General features: G+C 35.9%; 1 protein-coding gene across 14 annotated transcripts in view; it reads right to left on the bottom strand.

Moving 5' to 3' along the window:
- The window catches only part of L3MBTL3 (L3MBTL histone methyl-lysine binding protein 3), a 101,408-nt gene that overhangs the window by 66,873 nt on the left and 19,045 nt on the right, over positions 1 to 15,490 (bottom strand). For 7 of the 14 annotated variants that reach the window (XM_039849896.1, XM_039849891.1, XM_039849897.1 and 4 more), the window contains 6 exons: positions 13,095 to 13,211; positions 6,405 to 6,516; positions 5,967 to 6,041; positions 4,374 to 4,533; positions 3,138 to 3,273; positions 1,226 to 1,310 (listed from right to left, as the gene is read on the bottom strand). In XM_039849896.1, the coding sequence (XP_039705830.1) occupies positions 1,226 to 1,310; positions 3,138 to 3,273; positions 4,374 to 4,533; positions 5,967 to 6,041; positions 6,405 to 6,516; positions 13,095 to 13,196 (670 nt within the window). In that variant the 5' untranslated portion in view covers positions 13,197 to 13,211. Of the gene's footprint in view, positions 1 to 1,225; positions 1,311 to 3,137; positions 3,274 to 4,373; positions 4,534 to 5,966; positions 6,042 to 6,404; positions 6,517 to 13,094; positions 13,212 to 14,394; positions 14,482 to 15,490 lie in introns of all 14 variants that reach the window. The other 7 variants (XM_039849892.1, XM_039849900.1, XM_039849898.1 and 4 more) reach the window with 4 other exon arrangements.

Here is a 15,490-nt window from a genome sequence, read left to right as displayed (position 1 = left end):
CAAAAACCTTTTCCTAAGAAATCAAGAAGGACTAGAAAAGGCCAGTTACTGAGTGGTCAGGGAATGGCTACTAATCTTGCGGAAATCGGAAGAAATTTAATTCAGCAAGGGCCAGATTTTGAGCAGCAAAAGAAGATGTAAGTGATAAAGATATGGAGTCAGCTAAAATCAATTTTAATTTGGATTAATTTGACGAATAATGAAAATAAAAGAAAGAATGAGCTCGACAGGTAACAGAGTTGGGGGAAAGGGATGAGATCTGAACAGGGAAAGATAGAGCTCATGAAGAAAAAGGTCTGAATACCTAAGGGGAAAAAATAAATGACTTAAGAACAAAGTCGTGGAGCAGCCAGCTCCCTGAGAACAGAAATGAAGGGGAAGGGAGAGAAAGGCTAATGATATTTTTAAGGCAGAGTGCAGCATAACTGAGAATTTATTCCTTTTAATCTTAGTGATGATGTAAAATAGAAGATCATCTCCCCAAAATGTAAAAGGCTGTGTGCTTGAGGCAGGTAGAAGTATTTCAAACTCTTTTTGAAGACTAAAAAAATGAGCAAGCAAGGAATGCCTCTAATCATGGAAGAGGAGCATTGCAATCATAGCCCTGATTTGTAGGGAAAGCATGACTGGGCCAGTTGGGAGTGAAACTGTGCAAAATGCAGTTTTCTAATGTGAAGGACTGACTGGCCAGGCAGATGTGGCAGGTCAAGAGGATAAAGCCAAGTGAAAGACACTGAGGCCTCTATGGAAATGACCTAAGGTCCATAATGAATAAGGTGACAAGTTCACCTACTCAAGTATTAAAGGGAAAGGTCTGAGGACTGGATTCCTCCTGAGAATAAAGTGTTGCCTGAGGAATAACGAAAGGGGAAAAGGTACCACATCAAGGAGGTTGTATATGAAAGAAAACATTAAACATTTAAAATCTTAAAAAATGAGTAAGAACAGAAGTTTTAGTAAAACTGCAAAAATAAACGAAATCTATTTGATACAAAAATAAAGTAAGACGTTCTCATGTTTGCCCTGACACTACTCAAAAGTTACTAATTTCCATTTTCCCCTTATCTACTTCAAAATCATAATTTTTATTGACAAAATTAAAAAAACCCTCAAAGCAATACTTTAACAAGTCTAGTGTGCATTATAACTAAGACTAAAATGTCTACTTGCATGAAATATCTGAAATTTCATAGTTACAAGTAAAACTTCTCTTTCATCAACTTACCCTGCTTTAAAACAGCCGAATCACCTCGTCTTTTCCTTCGAGCTCTCTGAGAACCCCTCAGGATTCTTCCATCTTGTTTGTTCTCCTACCGTAAGAAATGAAAATCATGATTTTTAGAAGTTCATGAAATTGGCACCAACAAAAAGTTACGGAGCTGTCAGAAAGCATTATTATTTTTTTTTTGTACTTTTCTTCAATTTCATATTACAAGTTTTAAGGAAAGAAATATAGGTCATTTGAGAACTGTGCTGCTTTTGGCCTGAGGTCATTCAAGAATTACACTCTGGAATAGCACAGATCCTGCTCCTGTCCCCTTGAAGCACTTTCTTCTCTTAGCTTCTTGACCCCTCTCTGTTCTGATTTTCCTCATGCCTCACTGGCCTCACTGGCCTCTCTTTCTCAGTCCCTTTGCTGATAAATCCTCCAATCCAGTCCCCTTCTTTTCTCCATCTAATCACTCTCCCTAGGCTTGAAAGATCACCTGTCTACCAGATGTTCCCAGTCCACAAGTCTAGCCCTGACCATCTCCTTAACTCCACACTCGTGTATCCAACTGCCTATCTGGGATCTCCACTTGGATATGTAATAAGCATCTCAAACTCACAATGCCCCAGTACTCTAGATTCTGCACTCCAGTCTTGCCTTCCCATCCTCAATAAATGGCATCATTATCCAGTCAATTGTTCAAGCCAAAACTTCAAGAATTATCCCTGATTCTTCTCTTTCCCTCATACACCGATGACCCTACCTCTAACATCTATCCTGATCCATTCACTTCTATCTCACACAGCCCTCTCAGCTAGTCTACTGCAATAAACTTCTAGTTTCCCTGACTCCACTCTTGCCCTAGATAGAGCCGTCATGTTAAATTATAAATCGTATCAAATTATTCCCTTGCTTTTAACTTTCTGATGGCTTCCTATCAGATTCAGAATCAAAGAAAAATCTATTGCTCTTGTTTACCTAAAAAACCCTACATGACCAGGACCTTTAGCCTCATCTTACCTCATTCTCCCCAAACCTCCAAGACTCAACTATATTGTCCTTTTTTTATTTCCTCAAACAATAGATGCTACACATTACTCTAGAGACTTTTCCTTAGCTGTTCCATTGCCCAGGGGGCTCCTCATTCCCAATGTTACAAAGCTGGCTCCTTCATACTCAGATCACTTTACTCATGCCATCTTCTCTGGGAGGCCTCCCTAACAACCCAAAGTCAGCCAATCCTAATGTCCTACTGTAATTCTCAGCAAAGCGCTTACCACAGGCTGGTATTTCTCCTGTCTATTTTGTTTATTATATGTCCCCTTAGTAAGAATGTAATGTCCCTGAGAGAAGAGATCTTGTCTACCTGCTGTTGTAGCCATCCTTGCATTCCCAGCTCCTCCAACAGTGACTAGTTGCTTGATATCAATGCTTTAAGATCTCAAAGTTCTCTTTACATGTAGTACTATTAATATATACTTTAGGGATAAGATATTTATGTTTTAATGCACATATTTTTAATTAGTTCTCCCCAAGTATATCTGACATTTATCTACTTTCTACCTACTCACATAGTTTTATGAGATCTATCTGCAATTTACCAAAATAGGATTAACATTTTGCTATTGAGAGGAACTAAGGATTCATCTGCAAAATTGAAGGTTTGCTGTTGCCTCTTTCACTCCAGTAATAAATTCCAGAACATCCTACTTCACCCTCAGGAAAGGGTACTATTGTTTATTATCCCCATTTTGAGATGAGGATAGTAACACAGAGAGGGTAGATGGGTAACCTACTGCTGGTAACACACAGTTGCAGAAGCAACATCTGAATTCAGTAACTAGTGCAGAGCCAGTGCCTCTGACCACGGTGCTACCCATTTATGAAGCACCATGTGTTCCCTGGTAGATATAAAAGAGATACTAACCATTTCATCATCTCTCTCTTCTCCATCTTCCTTGGAGTCAGCTTTCAGAGATAGTTTTGGTTTTTTCTTCCGACTACACTTAGGATCTTCTTCCTCATTGTCTTCTCCTAGGTCCCTTTCTTCCTTCTGATCTCTGCTGTGTTTATAAACCCAAAACAGTGACAGGAAACAATACCTATACAATATCTACGTATTGAATTTCTATGCAAAATTTGTTTTAAAAATCACCCTCCAAAGGAAAAATATTTAACTACCAGGAGAAATGTGTAGAATTAGAATATCATAGATAAGAAACACTTCATATGTGTAAGACACTGTCACGGTAGAAAGTGGAAATTAGCTTATGTGTTAATTTCAAAAGAGGACCAGCACTATATTTGAAACAGATTCTAACAAGTTTAAAATTATTTGTCTTTCATATCTGACATCCATATTAATAAAAGAATCGATTATTTAAAGATATTTCAGTCTTCGGGGCAACGTTAAAACAAAGAACTAGTAATTATTAAGAATGACAAGTCCAACTGAAAAAGGCCAAGTATAACTTTGTAAAATATCAGTTGGCCAACAAAAACAGACAATTCACAAGGCTGTACTGATTAAAATACATGGGAAATACCACTAAAATTTAAATGTCGAGTCATTTATTTATAGTATGCAAGCAAGAAATACATCTGCTTAGTAATAAACTGAACTCTGTACCCCCAAAAGTCATATCGCTGTCAGTCACAGCTGACATCCCTGTCTCACATCTCTGAAATCTGCTCTGAGATCGGCAGTAACACAACTCATTACACTGTTCACTACAGCCATCTTCCTTCAGTTGATTTCCATTCAGCTTTATTCCATTTGTAGAATTTTAGCTGCGTTAACTAAGAATCTTCCAAATATAAACAAAACTATGTTTCCATAAACATCAGTATCATCAAAACGTGTACGTAGCTAGGAGAACTTTAAATACTCTTAGGTGGGGATCAATCAAATTAATGTAAATGAAAGGCTAAGAATGAGGCAGAAGTTGTATTGCAGGTGGGACATAAGCAGTAAAACTCAGGTCACACATGACTGAAACTACTAGGTCCAGTAATGGGATCAAGGTTCATGTGTCTCTAAAGGAAGCCTCTGAAAAAAGAAAGGACATGAAAGGGTGACAGAGGTCAGAGTCTCCGTATTCCCAACTACCATGATCTTGGACTCTAAAACCCATTTTATAGATGGAATGGAGCAAAAACCTACTTGTCTTTGATATGCCGAGTACAGTTCTGGCTGCAATAGTTTCCTCCAGAAAGACACTCATCTACATTGCCATACTGACAACAGTTTTCACAGAATTGAATCCCTTCTACTTTCACTGGATCCTTCAACCTGAAAGGCATCCCAGTCTTCTCGGAAAAGACTAGAAGATGAAAAGAAGAGAAAAAATTCAAAACCATGACAGAAAACATTCCAAAATATATCTAAACTTTTCCTTCTAATAATTTTGTTAGCGACACCACAAAAGAATAATGTTTGTTGAATGAATGACTGATCAATCTATAGCATTTGGGAGAAAAAGAGGATGGCCTTGGCAGGAATCACTCGAATCATTTATATAACAAAATAATTCTGCAGAAAAGATAAACAAAAGCTCTTCAAGGCTTTTTCTATAGTTTGGAGTAAAATGAAGGAAATTTCTTTAGTCACTAAATTCAGCAGATTAACAGTTCAGAAACCATTAATCTATACAATCCTATTTTATAGGTATATCCTTGACAAAACATAAAAAGGGTTACCTATGTTATTTCATATTTATCACCTTTTGATGAATAATTGTTTGACTTAATTGGCTAAATCAACATCTCTGTTTTACTTTTACTGTAGTAGATCTACTGAATCATAATTATCCAATTGGTTTAGGAACTCACATTCCCGTTTGCCTGAATCATCGGGCTAATCGTTCATTCAGCAAACATTTATTAGGCACCAATTTAAGCTAGATCTGAAAATAACAGTATAGACCTTGCCCAAGAGAGCTCACAGTCTAGAAGACAGGCAAGAAAACCAATATTTATAATAAAATGTGACACATGCAGTAATTGAAGCATGAACAAGTTCCAGGAGTAGTACAGAAGAATAAGTGATTCATTTGCCTGGGGTGAGCTCAGGGAAAGATTTTCTGATATAAAGCCTCAACAGGGTTTTGAAAGCCAAAGAGGAATTTACCAACTGGACAAAGAGAGAAACAGCATCCCAGCCAGAAGAAACAGCATGAGCAAAGGCAAGGAAGCATGAAGCCACATGATGTGTTGGGAGAATTACATGTACTTCAGTGTTGTTGGCACTGCCAGAACACAACGTACAAAGAACTGTACAGAGAGGAAAGAGAAAAAGCAAGTAGATGGGTGCGGGTCACCCAGATCTTTGTATGTTTTGCTAAAGAGATAAAAATAAATTGGTGAAGTGTCAGATAAACAACCTACATCAGTTCCTCTAAATTCAGTGTACAGAATAAACTGAGTGAAATCAGAAGCAGAATGATGCGTTTAGATGTCTGCAATAGTCAGGTGAGAGCTGATAGAGCCTGAATTAAGGCAGTGGCAGCAATAATAGGTAGAAAAGACCAGATCTGAGACATATTTAGGAAATAAAACCCAAGAGAATTAAGTAACAGGCTATGGGGCTTGGGAGAGCAAAATTAGGATGACTCCTAGATTTCTTGCTTGTCCACTGGGTAGATAGATGGTGCTACCGTCAACTGAGATATGTGTTACAGAAGAAAAAGCAGGTTTGGGGGTAGGGGAGAAAGAAATAGAAAATGAATTGCATTTCAGACATGTGGAGTTGAGGTACCTGTGGGACATCCAGGTGGAGATGTCCAGTAGGCAGGTGGAAATACGGGCCTGGAGCTCGGGGGAGAGGTCGGGGCTGGAGATATAGATTTAGGAGTCATCAGCATATAGGTGTTAGTTACAACCATCGGAGTAGATGAGAAAAAAGTGGCAGGCTTTTGGCTAAATCACCTGGATAGGCTATTACATGGATTTACTTGATAATTTCCAATTAACCTGGTGCTATTACAGATCTGGCATTAGGAAAGAAGACAGTTAATGGTTATTTTAAAATATAAAAGCTGGTTCCATATCAGTTTCGTTATAGAATTTTACCTAAAAATAAGTGAATGAAGAGCATCCAGGATTTTCAAAGATCTGGCCTATTATAAAACCTTAGACACTCTTATTTTAAAACTTTCAAAAGAAAGAAATGACAATGCAGATGACCCATTCTTACCTTCTTGAGCAGTTGGTACCATCCAAGTTGTGGTAGCTGTTGCTTTTTTAACATTTTCCATCTCACTTTCATCTGTTATAACTTCCAGAGCTCCAAATTCATTTACCCGAAACTAGCAACAATACAGTAGAAAGAGGCAAAATTAACAAAAGTGTTCAGAGCAGTAATCATTTAATGGCCGATACATATAATCTTTAAGAAAATTAATTATGTTTTAAAAGTTAATCTAAACGATTATGTCTAGATGAGCCTTCTACCCATATTAAGCCCTTTGCATTTTACTAATTTTAAAATTTGAGGGAGAGGACAGAAGAAAGCAGCAAGGTACTTTTTAAGAATATAAACAACCAATCCGGCACTATCCAGTAGAGTTGACAGCTCACATAGTCTGTAATTTCAAACATCATTTTTTTGCTAAAATTTTTCTTATAGTATAGCTTATTTGATCATCAAAATTAGTAAAAAGAGAATTACTGTTTTCCTAGGAAGCAACCTGTCTCACTCAAGTTTATCTAGTTTAGAGAGAAGGTATATCTCCAGTCCATAAATTATAACCAGCGCATCCACATCGTTATATTCCAAGACATGAACGAGGAAGATGGAAGCATGGGTCACATGACCCCCAGCTCAACACTTCTTTCTTTCACTGCTCTTTAGAATTTTCCATTACATTCACCATTAGCCATCCAAAACAACTGGTGATATCAATGAAATCTAAACAAGTCTAGTACTAGTTCCAGGCCAATTTTATCACCAAAATGTAAGGGCATTTTGATTTCATGGACATTTTGACTCCAAATATTGAAAATTTCCTCTCAGTTCATTGCAAGCTTCAAACAAAATACGTTTCTGTAACAGCTTAGTTGTATAGTTTGTATGGCTGAAGGCTTAACCACTCCCTATGGGCAGGGGCCTCATCCTCTATGAAGTAGCTAGGTTTACTGTCATATTCATGAAGTTCAAAGTTTTTTGTATTCCTTCCGTTTTTCCATAAAACAGAATGACATTAGAGATTCACTCATTTTAACAGGTGACAAAGAGTTAGAAGGCTCAAATTTCAAAAAGATAATAAAACTTTTTACTTAAACCTTTAAGATCTTTCACAGAGCATGGATATATATAGTATTGAAATAAGGTATTCTATTTGACTCTGAAAAACTGATCTGGTCAACATGCTAATAGATGTATTTATTTTACCAACCTAAATTTGGACAAGTCAAAAAATTCTTAAGCAAAAAATACTAATAATTATTCTTCCCACTAGGTGAAAACAGCACCTTAAGTAATTTTTTGCACATAGTCTACGATCGTCTTCTAGACTGAACAAATTGAAATAGTTAAGGAAAGCAAAATGTTTTCTCTCTACTACATATTCCAGACAGAAGTCCCAGGTAACTATGCTTAGTGTGTTAACCTAAAGATGTCAGTCTGGGAGATGGCAAAGTGTTAACTGGAAGGAAAAGACCTAACAATAACTTTACTTTTGGGAAAAAAATTAATTTAAAAATGATTAACTCTGAAAACAGAATATTTCAAAATAAAGCTGACAGTACCATCTACTGGGCAAGAGCAGAAAAAACAAGCCATAATGATTATTAATTAATGATATTAAAGAACATGACAAAAATAAATTCTGAATGAAAATTTTTAAAAAACAATAGGCATGAACTTTATAAGTCAATTCAGGGTAAGTAATTATACTTTTATTAAATACTGATGTTAATTTATACTTATTTGACAATTACAAAATGTGAAAAATAGCATCATTTACATTACACAGGAAGTCTCCTAGAGCTTAAGTTTCCAAATTGCTGCTAAACTACAAACCACCCTGCAATTCTGACATTGAGAGAGTAAATACCACTAAGTGGAATCTTCTAATGGAAACTTAGATCTGATACTTGAACGCTTTAGGCTCAAATACTTTCAGAGTTTAAAAGGCAATATTCCCATAATACAACATTTAAGCCCAATTATCTTTTCCTTCTCCTAATATTTATTACCAGTAACTGAACTACAGTTCTAAGTACAAAGTAAAAACACAATGGCACTTAGGGTCACAGTTAACTGCTATAAGCCAGGAATGAATTTTAGGGGTCAATGAATCTCATAAAACACATGCGAAATTATGGTATGGTAAATACATATATTTATTTCAGGGTCTACGGCTCATAGAGTTCATCATATTCTCAAAGGTATCCTATAACCATGAAAATTAAAGAACATCTACTTTAACCAAAGTTACTTTATCTCAAAAATTAACCTCAAAGTGTTTTCAAAGTACCTATTACAGGGCTTGCTTCCTCAGCACATACACCAAAGTATCTATCACATGCAAAAAGACAAAGGGATCGATTTTCTGGTTTCTCAATTTGGATTAACCATGTCTTCCACAATATTATTATTGTTGTAGAAAATATTGGAAAATACATGTTATTAGGTGATGCTAACATTACTGGTGTCCCACAGATGGAACTGCAGAAATACTAACATTTCCTAACATTTTCCCCGATAAAATACCCAGGTTCTGAAATTGGTAATGGTTTTGTGAATGGTTTTGGAACCATGAAAACGTGACATAATCACACTTTTATTTCTTTTCTTTGAAGTCATTAGTTCAACACAGACATCCAAAATTCGGTTTGAAAATTCATCAAGTGACTCCATTCATTCTACAACCAAGAATATCAAAATTATAAACTTTACAAAGGAATTTATTAAGCAATTCAAATCAGCTGACATTATAATATTTTCTATAACTGAATACATTTAGAACAATCTGAACACAATTACCTCAAAAATATATGAAGGGTAGCAAAGGTTTTGTTTGTTTGGCTTGGCTTGGCTTGAATTACTTTTAATTGACTCAATTCTTTGTTTTTGGTTGTAAAGGCAAAGGATCTTTTCCTTATTTATGCCTGTCTTTAATAACAGATCATTAAAAGATACTGCTGAGGTTACTATTTTTGTTTTATTACTTAAAATGCTGAAATTTGATTTCTACTTACCAATCTGTTTTAAGGGCAAAGATATTTGGTAACTGAACTGTTTTGACCATTAATCAAGACAAGGAAAATCATGCAATAAAAGTGCAGTGAATTTCCAGTCAGGTTTCAGCATTGCTGCTAAAGGCTTTTTCTCTCTGGTAAAGTAGCAACTATTCTTACTAGATAAGATGCTATCTCTCTCAGGAGTGTATTTACATTTTACTCAGGGACTCTGAGAGACCAAATCCTTATGACCCACAGGAATAATTCTCTGCAGATAAATTTCAGACATCATTAGAAGTTCAGGTAGAGAAACTGCCTTAGGGACAGGAAGCTGTACCATACACCTTTCCTGCTTGCTTGTTCTATAGCTGGCCCTAAGATATTAATCTACTAATTTACATTTTAAAAGAACAAATTAGGCAATGGTAAAGTTGCCAAAGCTATGTTTTATTAATGACTACAACACTTTCAAGATCAGTGGACACTTGATGCTCTCCCCTAACACTGTACTTTCTTATGTACTTCCTCCTGGAAGCCTTTCTCTTTCCCTCCTCCCATCCCTGCCTCCCAAAAGTCTTCATGGAGACGCTTACCTATTTTCAGGCACCCGAACCTCACATGACATGTGCTTTCCAAAGCCTTCCTGATCCCTCCAGCTAAAATAATACCTCCTCTAAAATGCTGTAACATTGTTCTCACGTCTTTTTTGATAGGAAAACATTTTCCCTTTTTAGGCTGTAGCGAAGCAGTGGTAAAAGAGTAAATTTTAATATCAGAAAAAGCCTGGTTTTAAGACCCAGTTCTGCCAATAACTAACTGACCTTGAGCAAATGAGTTAACCACTCTAGGTCTCTGTTTCCCCATCTGTAAACTGACAAAGGTGGTAGAAACTACATACCCCCAAAAGTTAAGTAGAAGGACTAAATAAAAAGATGCAGGTAAAATGTTCATCAGAGTAAGTTCTCTATTCTTTCTGCTACTGCACTCAAACAAGGAGCTTTTATACCGTTTTATATTAGGGCTGGTTAGCCCAGTGTGGGAAGGAGAACGGGGATTTCTGCAATAGGGAACAGTAAAAAAGGAACAAGATGTAAAGTCTTCTACTAGTGGTTTGGGCTGGAAAGGAAAGAGAGTGGCACTGAGGACTGAAATTAGGTGCAACCAGAAAAAAGTAGGGGCCAGCCCACAAAAAAACTTTTGTGACCAAACTCAAGATAAGAAATAGACTTGTATATTAGCTGATTGTATTAGCTTAATTAATGACAGCTGATTGTCTTAGGCTAGCGCACACTGTTTATTAGAAAATGCACATGCCTATATCCATTAAACCAGGGGTCCCCAACCCCCGAGCCACAGGCCCTGTTGGGTCCATGGCCTGTTAGGAACCTAGCCACACAGTAGGAGGTGAGCCACCGGTGACCAAGAGAAATTTCATCTGTATTTGCAGCCACTCCCCAGCATTAGCATCACTGCCTCAGCTCCACCTCAGATCATCAGGCATTAGATTCTCAAAGGAGCACTGGTCCCAAGTGTCAAAAAGGTTTGGGACCACTGCATTAAACAATGTAAGTTTTGATAGTATAAAATAGACAAAGCATGATATAGAGTAAATTTCATGGCTGATTCAAAGTTCTTTCTAATATCTTAATTAAAAAAAATTCATTTCTCAAGCAGATCTCTTAAGCAGCTCAACTTCTAATAGAAAGAGCAAGTGAATTAGAAATCCTAAACAATATAATCAATTGGCTAGTCTCTGAATCTCCTTGGATAGAAAGGGTTGTAAGGTAGAACATAATTTTTTAAGTTATTTTTAAGTGGGGTATCAAACTTTCCGCTGTACCTGAAGTCAACTGGATACATTGCAATTGCCCAGGTAATTAGATGAGCCTAAAAGTCAAATCAAGTAACCCAGATTATAATAGCACTAAGTGACTCAATTACCTAATTACTTTCATACAAGTAATAGGGTATTCCCTAAAACTCGTTGCTTAGAAAACCTTCAGGCAATCTACATTTCTTAGGGACAAAAACTTCACTCTATTATCAAAATCTATTTAAACAAAACTTACAAATTTATCATCTACCTGATGCCCCTCCCCTGCAAAAAGCCACTGAGAAGAAAAGGGATAAAAAAAAAGTACTGAAAAAATAAGGGAATGCGGCAATAAAAAAAAGAGTGGGGGTCGGGGGAAGGCAGTGTACATATCATAAAGCCAGAAAGAATATAATTTAGTGTTTTACATATATTATTTGTATTAAATCCAAATAACTACCTTATGACGTAGATTCGAAATCTCCATTTTGCAGATAAAGATTCTGAAACTTAGGGAATTTGAAATAACTTGACAAAGCTCTTGTAGCTAGTATATGGCTACGTTAGCAGAGAAACAGTTCCATCTTTCTCAAAAATTCTAGTACTCTATTTCCAACATATCTAATCCAGATTAACATTTGGACAATGTTAGAACAGATAAAATCCTTAACATTCATTTAATTCCTTATTCTACTGAAGAGAAAATTGGTCCAAAGAGACGTACTGACTTGTTCAAGGTTATAGACTAAAAGTAAAACCAAATATCCTTTCTAGAGCTCACTAAACCTCACTGTAATATTTTTAAGCTAAACTCAGATAGATATGTTGGCACATTGTACTTAATTAAATCTAACCCAACTAAAATCTAAGTATTTTTCCAAAAACAGACTGTCCAAATCTTACCACTCAAGATGAACTAAGGCAGGCTTGGTTGAAATACCTGTCAAGAAAGCACTATAAGTGACTGTATTCCAAGAAGCCAGTACTAGGGGGCTAGAATTTCTACTCAAGACAGACCAGAACACCAAGCATTAGAAAAGAAAGGCAAATGACAGTCTGTTAGGGAGGTCGGAAGTTCAAACACCTGAGTGACCAAGTACAAACACAAAGTCTAAAAGGCCACAGACAGTTTCAAGGTCTCAGAGATAGGATCAGAGCAAAAGCAAATTTGAAATGAGAAGTGAGGCTGGCTGGCTTCCCACATGGGTACTTGCATAATCATGTTTCATAAGGCAGCAGATGTGGTCCTCGAGTGGGTTTAGGGGCAGGATAAGCTCTTAGAAAAGGAGTCGTCAGAAGGATCACTCTCTGAAGAGTTCTCATCTGTACAAAAGCAGTCTGGTTTACAAGAAGAACTAGCTTTTGAATAAGTGATTATATAAAAATCCATATTTACAGTATGAATAATTTAAGAAAGGTGAATAATCCTGCTTATTCAGTATTTTAACATGGTCCAGTTTTTAAATGAGAAAACTAGGGGATAGGGAGTATAGTTATTTACTTAAAGTTACAAAGCCCATTACTACAAAATATCTGAAGTTAGATCTTCCAAGCCTATCATTGTCACATATATTGGTTATCATGATAGAGTCAAAACTAAGATGATCCTCCTTGAAGCTATAACTCACTTTTTGCAAAATGAGCCCATGCTGACAAAATATTCCTTAGTCCCCTTTCCAAGTGACAATGACTCCTGCCAATCCATCAGCATTTCAAATTGTCTTGAGAGTTTATTGTAGAGGTCTAAGTATCATATAAAACCTACAACATTATGCTTAATGCTTTAAATTCCTATCTTACCCTTGTATTTATACTTATTTTATAATAAATAAATATAATATTTATGTGCACATGCACATATAAATGTATGTAATAAAGATGGTTTACCTTTAAGTCACTTCCTGGCAATGTACCTACTCCATCTTTCCAGTCCATAACGCTGAATACATCAAACTCTTGACCACTTGTGCCAGAAGCAGATTCAGTCATGATTTATTTTTTAACCTGGAAGGGGAAAGAAGGCAGAAGACTAATATTCCACATAGAAATGAGTTTTTATTTTAGTAATTTACCTCAGTTTCCCTTACTTACATCATTTTCTTAATCATAATATCCCATATCCACAGATCTAAAGATAACTGCTTCAAAAATAATTACCTTTTTTCCTAATGAAATCCATGGTATATTACAGAAGAAAAAAAAAATCAATAAAGTTTCTAAGTCTAAGGACACTGAAAAAAAGAGTAGGCATAAAAAATAAAATTAATAAAAATGTTAATAAACAAAAAAGGAACCATGTAGATAATAAAAAACCATTATTGACTGTCATCTGCACTAAATTAGTAAATTAAGTTCATTGTGTCAATACAACGAAAGCACAATGTAATTGCTTCTGTCAATAAATTGATTTACTTAATTCAGTTGAAATACCTGCTAATGTGATGTTCTGGAAAACAGGAAACAGTCTCAAAATGTACAGCAAACACCAAGAATAAGGCAATTAAAGTAACCAATTCAGCTAGCTAAACTGTAACAATACTTTTCATTTTTTAAAAAGTTGCAAAACAAACTTTTCCATAATCATGTTATTAGTGATAGTGTCAATATTATTATTTTGAGATTGTTGTCTGTGTAGTATGGGATAAAACAAATGTTATTATGCTGGTGTCACTGACAAGCAATGAAAGATCAGCTGAGTACTAAATCTGAATGAAAGTATTAATATGAATTAGTGATATATTTCATCTTTTAAAAATATGCCTATTTTCTAGCTTCGTCCACTGAAGAAGTCTAAAAACCACCGCCAATCAATAGGAATGAGCAGCCTGGTGCTCAAACTGTGGTCTCTAAATACCATATCTGTGAGGTCTTCCCAAAGAAGGAGACAATTTCTATTGAGTGCCAGGAAACGTACAAGATAAGCCTGAATTTTCTCAAACAAAAAGCAATAAAACTATCAAGGACAACAGAGGTTATATCAAAAGAACTTGAGAGCCAACTGAAGAGATTCTTGCAGGCCAAATGTACGGATTCTAGTAGCAGTGAACTGAAACGCGTCAACTAAGTTTAAATTCATGAGTACATAATAATATTCAAAACAAATAACAAACCAAGAATACTTTATTAGTCACCTTTTGAGGATACATGGTAACCAACTTATTATTTGGAAAAATAAACCGAGATTTACCCTGCTTATATCACAAGATCCATGCAAACTGTATCTCAGGGTAACCAAATCCGTAGGTAAGAGGAAGTTTCCCTTTAGAAAGAATTCCTGCAAACAAATAAAGGAATGACAGAACTGAAAAGATCATCGGCAACCCTTAATAAATTAATGGCTCTAGGCAACAACCATCGAGGGCTGCTAAGAATACAAACCCAACACCATCTATGAATGAGTCTTGCCAGGAAAAATCTATATCAAACCTAAACTGATTATGTCTATTTACAGGAAATACCAGAAACAAAAGAACATGTTAAAGCATACCTTAAGGACCTAAGAAGCAAAATTCAGACTGTCAGAAACTCTCTAGTAACATTTCTCAAAGTATGGTCCACGGACCTTGGGGATCCCAGGACCCTTTCAAAAGGTCCAAGAAATCAAAATTACTTTCATAAAAATACATTCGTTGCCCTCTTCACCATGTTGACATTTTGCACTCATGGTGCAAAAGCAATAGTGGGTAAAATCACTGGCACGGTGGCACCCAACTGCCGTCGTAGCCTTGTTTTCTTTACCATCATGCCCTCACAGTGAACAATCAGCTTCAGTAAAGTCTATCCTTGATGAAGTAAAATAATATATTACATTGTCTGGATATCTGAAAATATATCTTTTTAAAAGTGTGCTGAAATAGGAAGTATGCATGAGTGCCTGGGCATGCCAAAGTACCATGGTTGTCATGAGTAATAGCACTCATGAACTGTTAGAGACACAAGCTGAATAAGCTGCTTTTTTCATGGGAAGACATTTTTATTTAACAAACTATCTTTATTCAGGGTTGCGTATTTTGCAAATATTTTGTCAAAAATAAATGAAGCGGGCCCGTCACATCAATGAAAACATTGACAGCATTTGTTGCTAATGATACAATTTCAGCATTCATGAGAAAATAAGAATTGTGGAAAACTTGTATCCACCACCAGGAGTTGACAACTTCCTAATAGCTAAAAACTTTTCTAAAGAGATGGGTGAAATTTTCATTAACACAATTTTTAAAATATTTCATAATAAAAATGTGAACATTTAGAAGATCTGTACAACTTAGCAATGTACTATTTTT

The sequence above is a fragment of the Pteropus medius genome, unplaced genomic scaffold (assembly GCF_902729225.1).
Source record: "Pteropus medius unplaced genomic scaffold, Ma_sr-lr_union100, whole genome shotgun sequence".
Classification (NCBI taxonomy): Eukaryota; Metazoa; Chordata; class Mammalia; order Chiroptera; family Pteropodidae; genus Pteropus; species Pteropus medius.
Note: the sequence above shows the minus strand (reverse complement) of the source record. Positions and strands in the feature narration are given on the sequence as shown.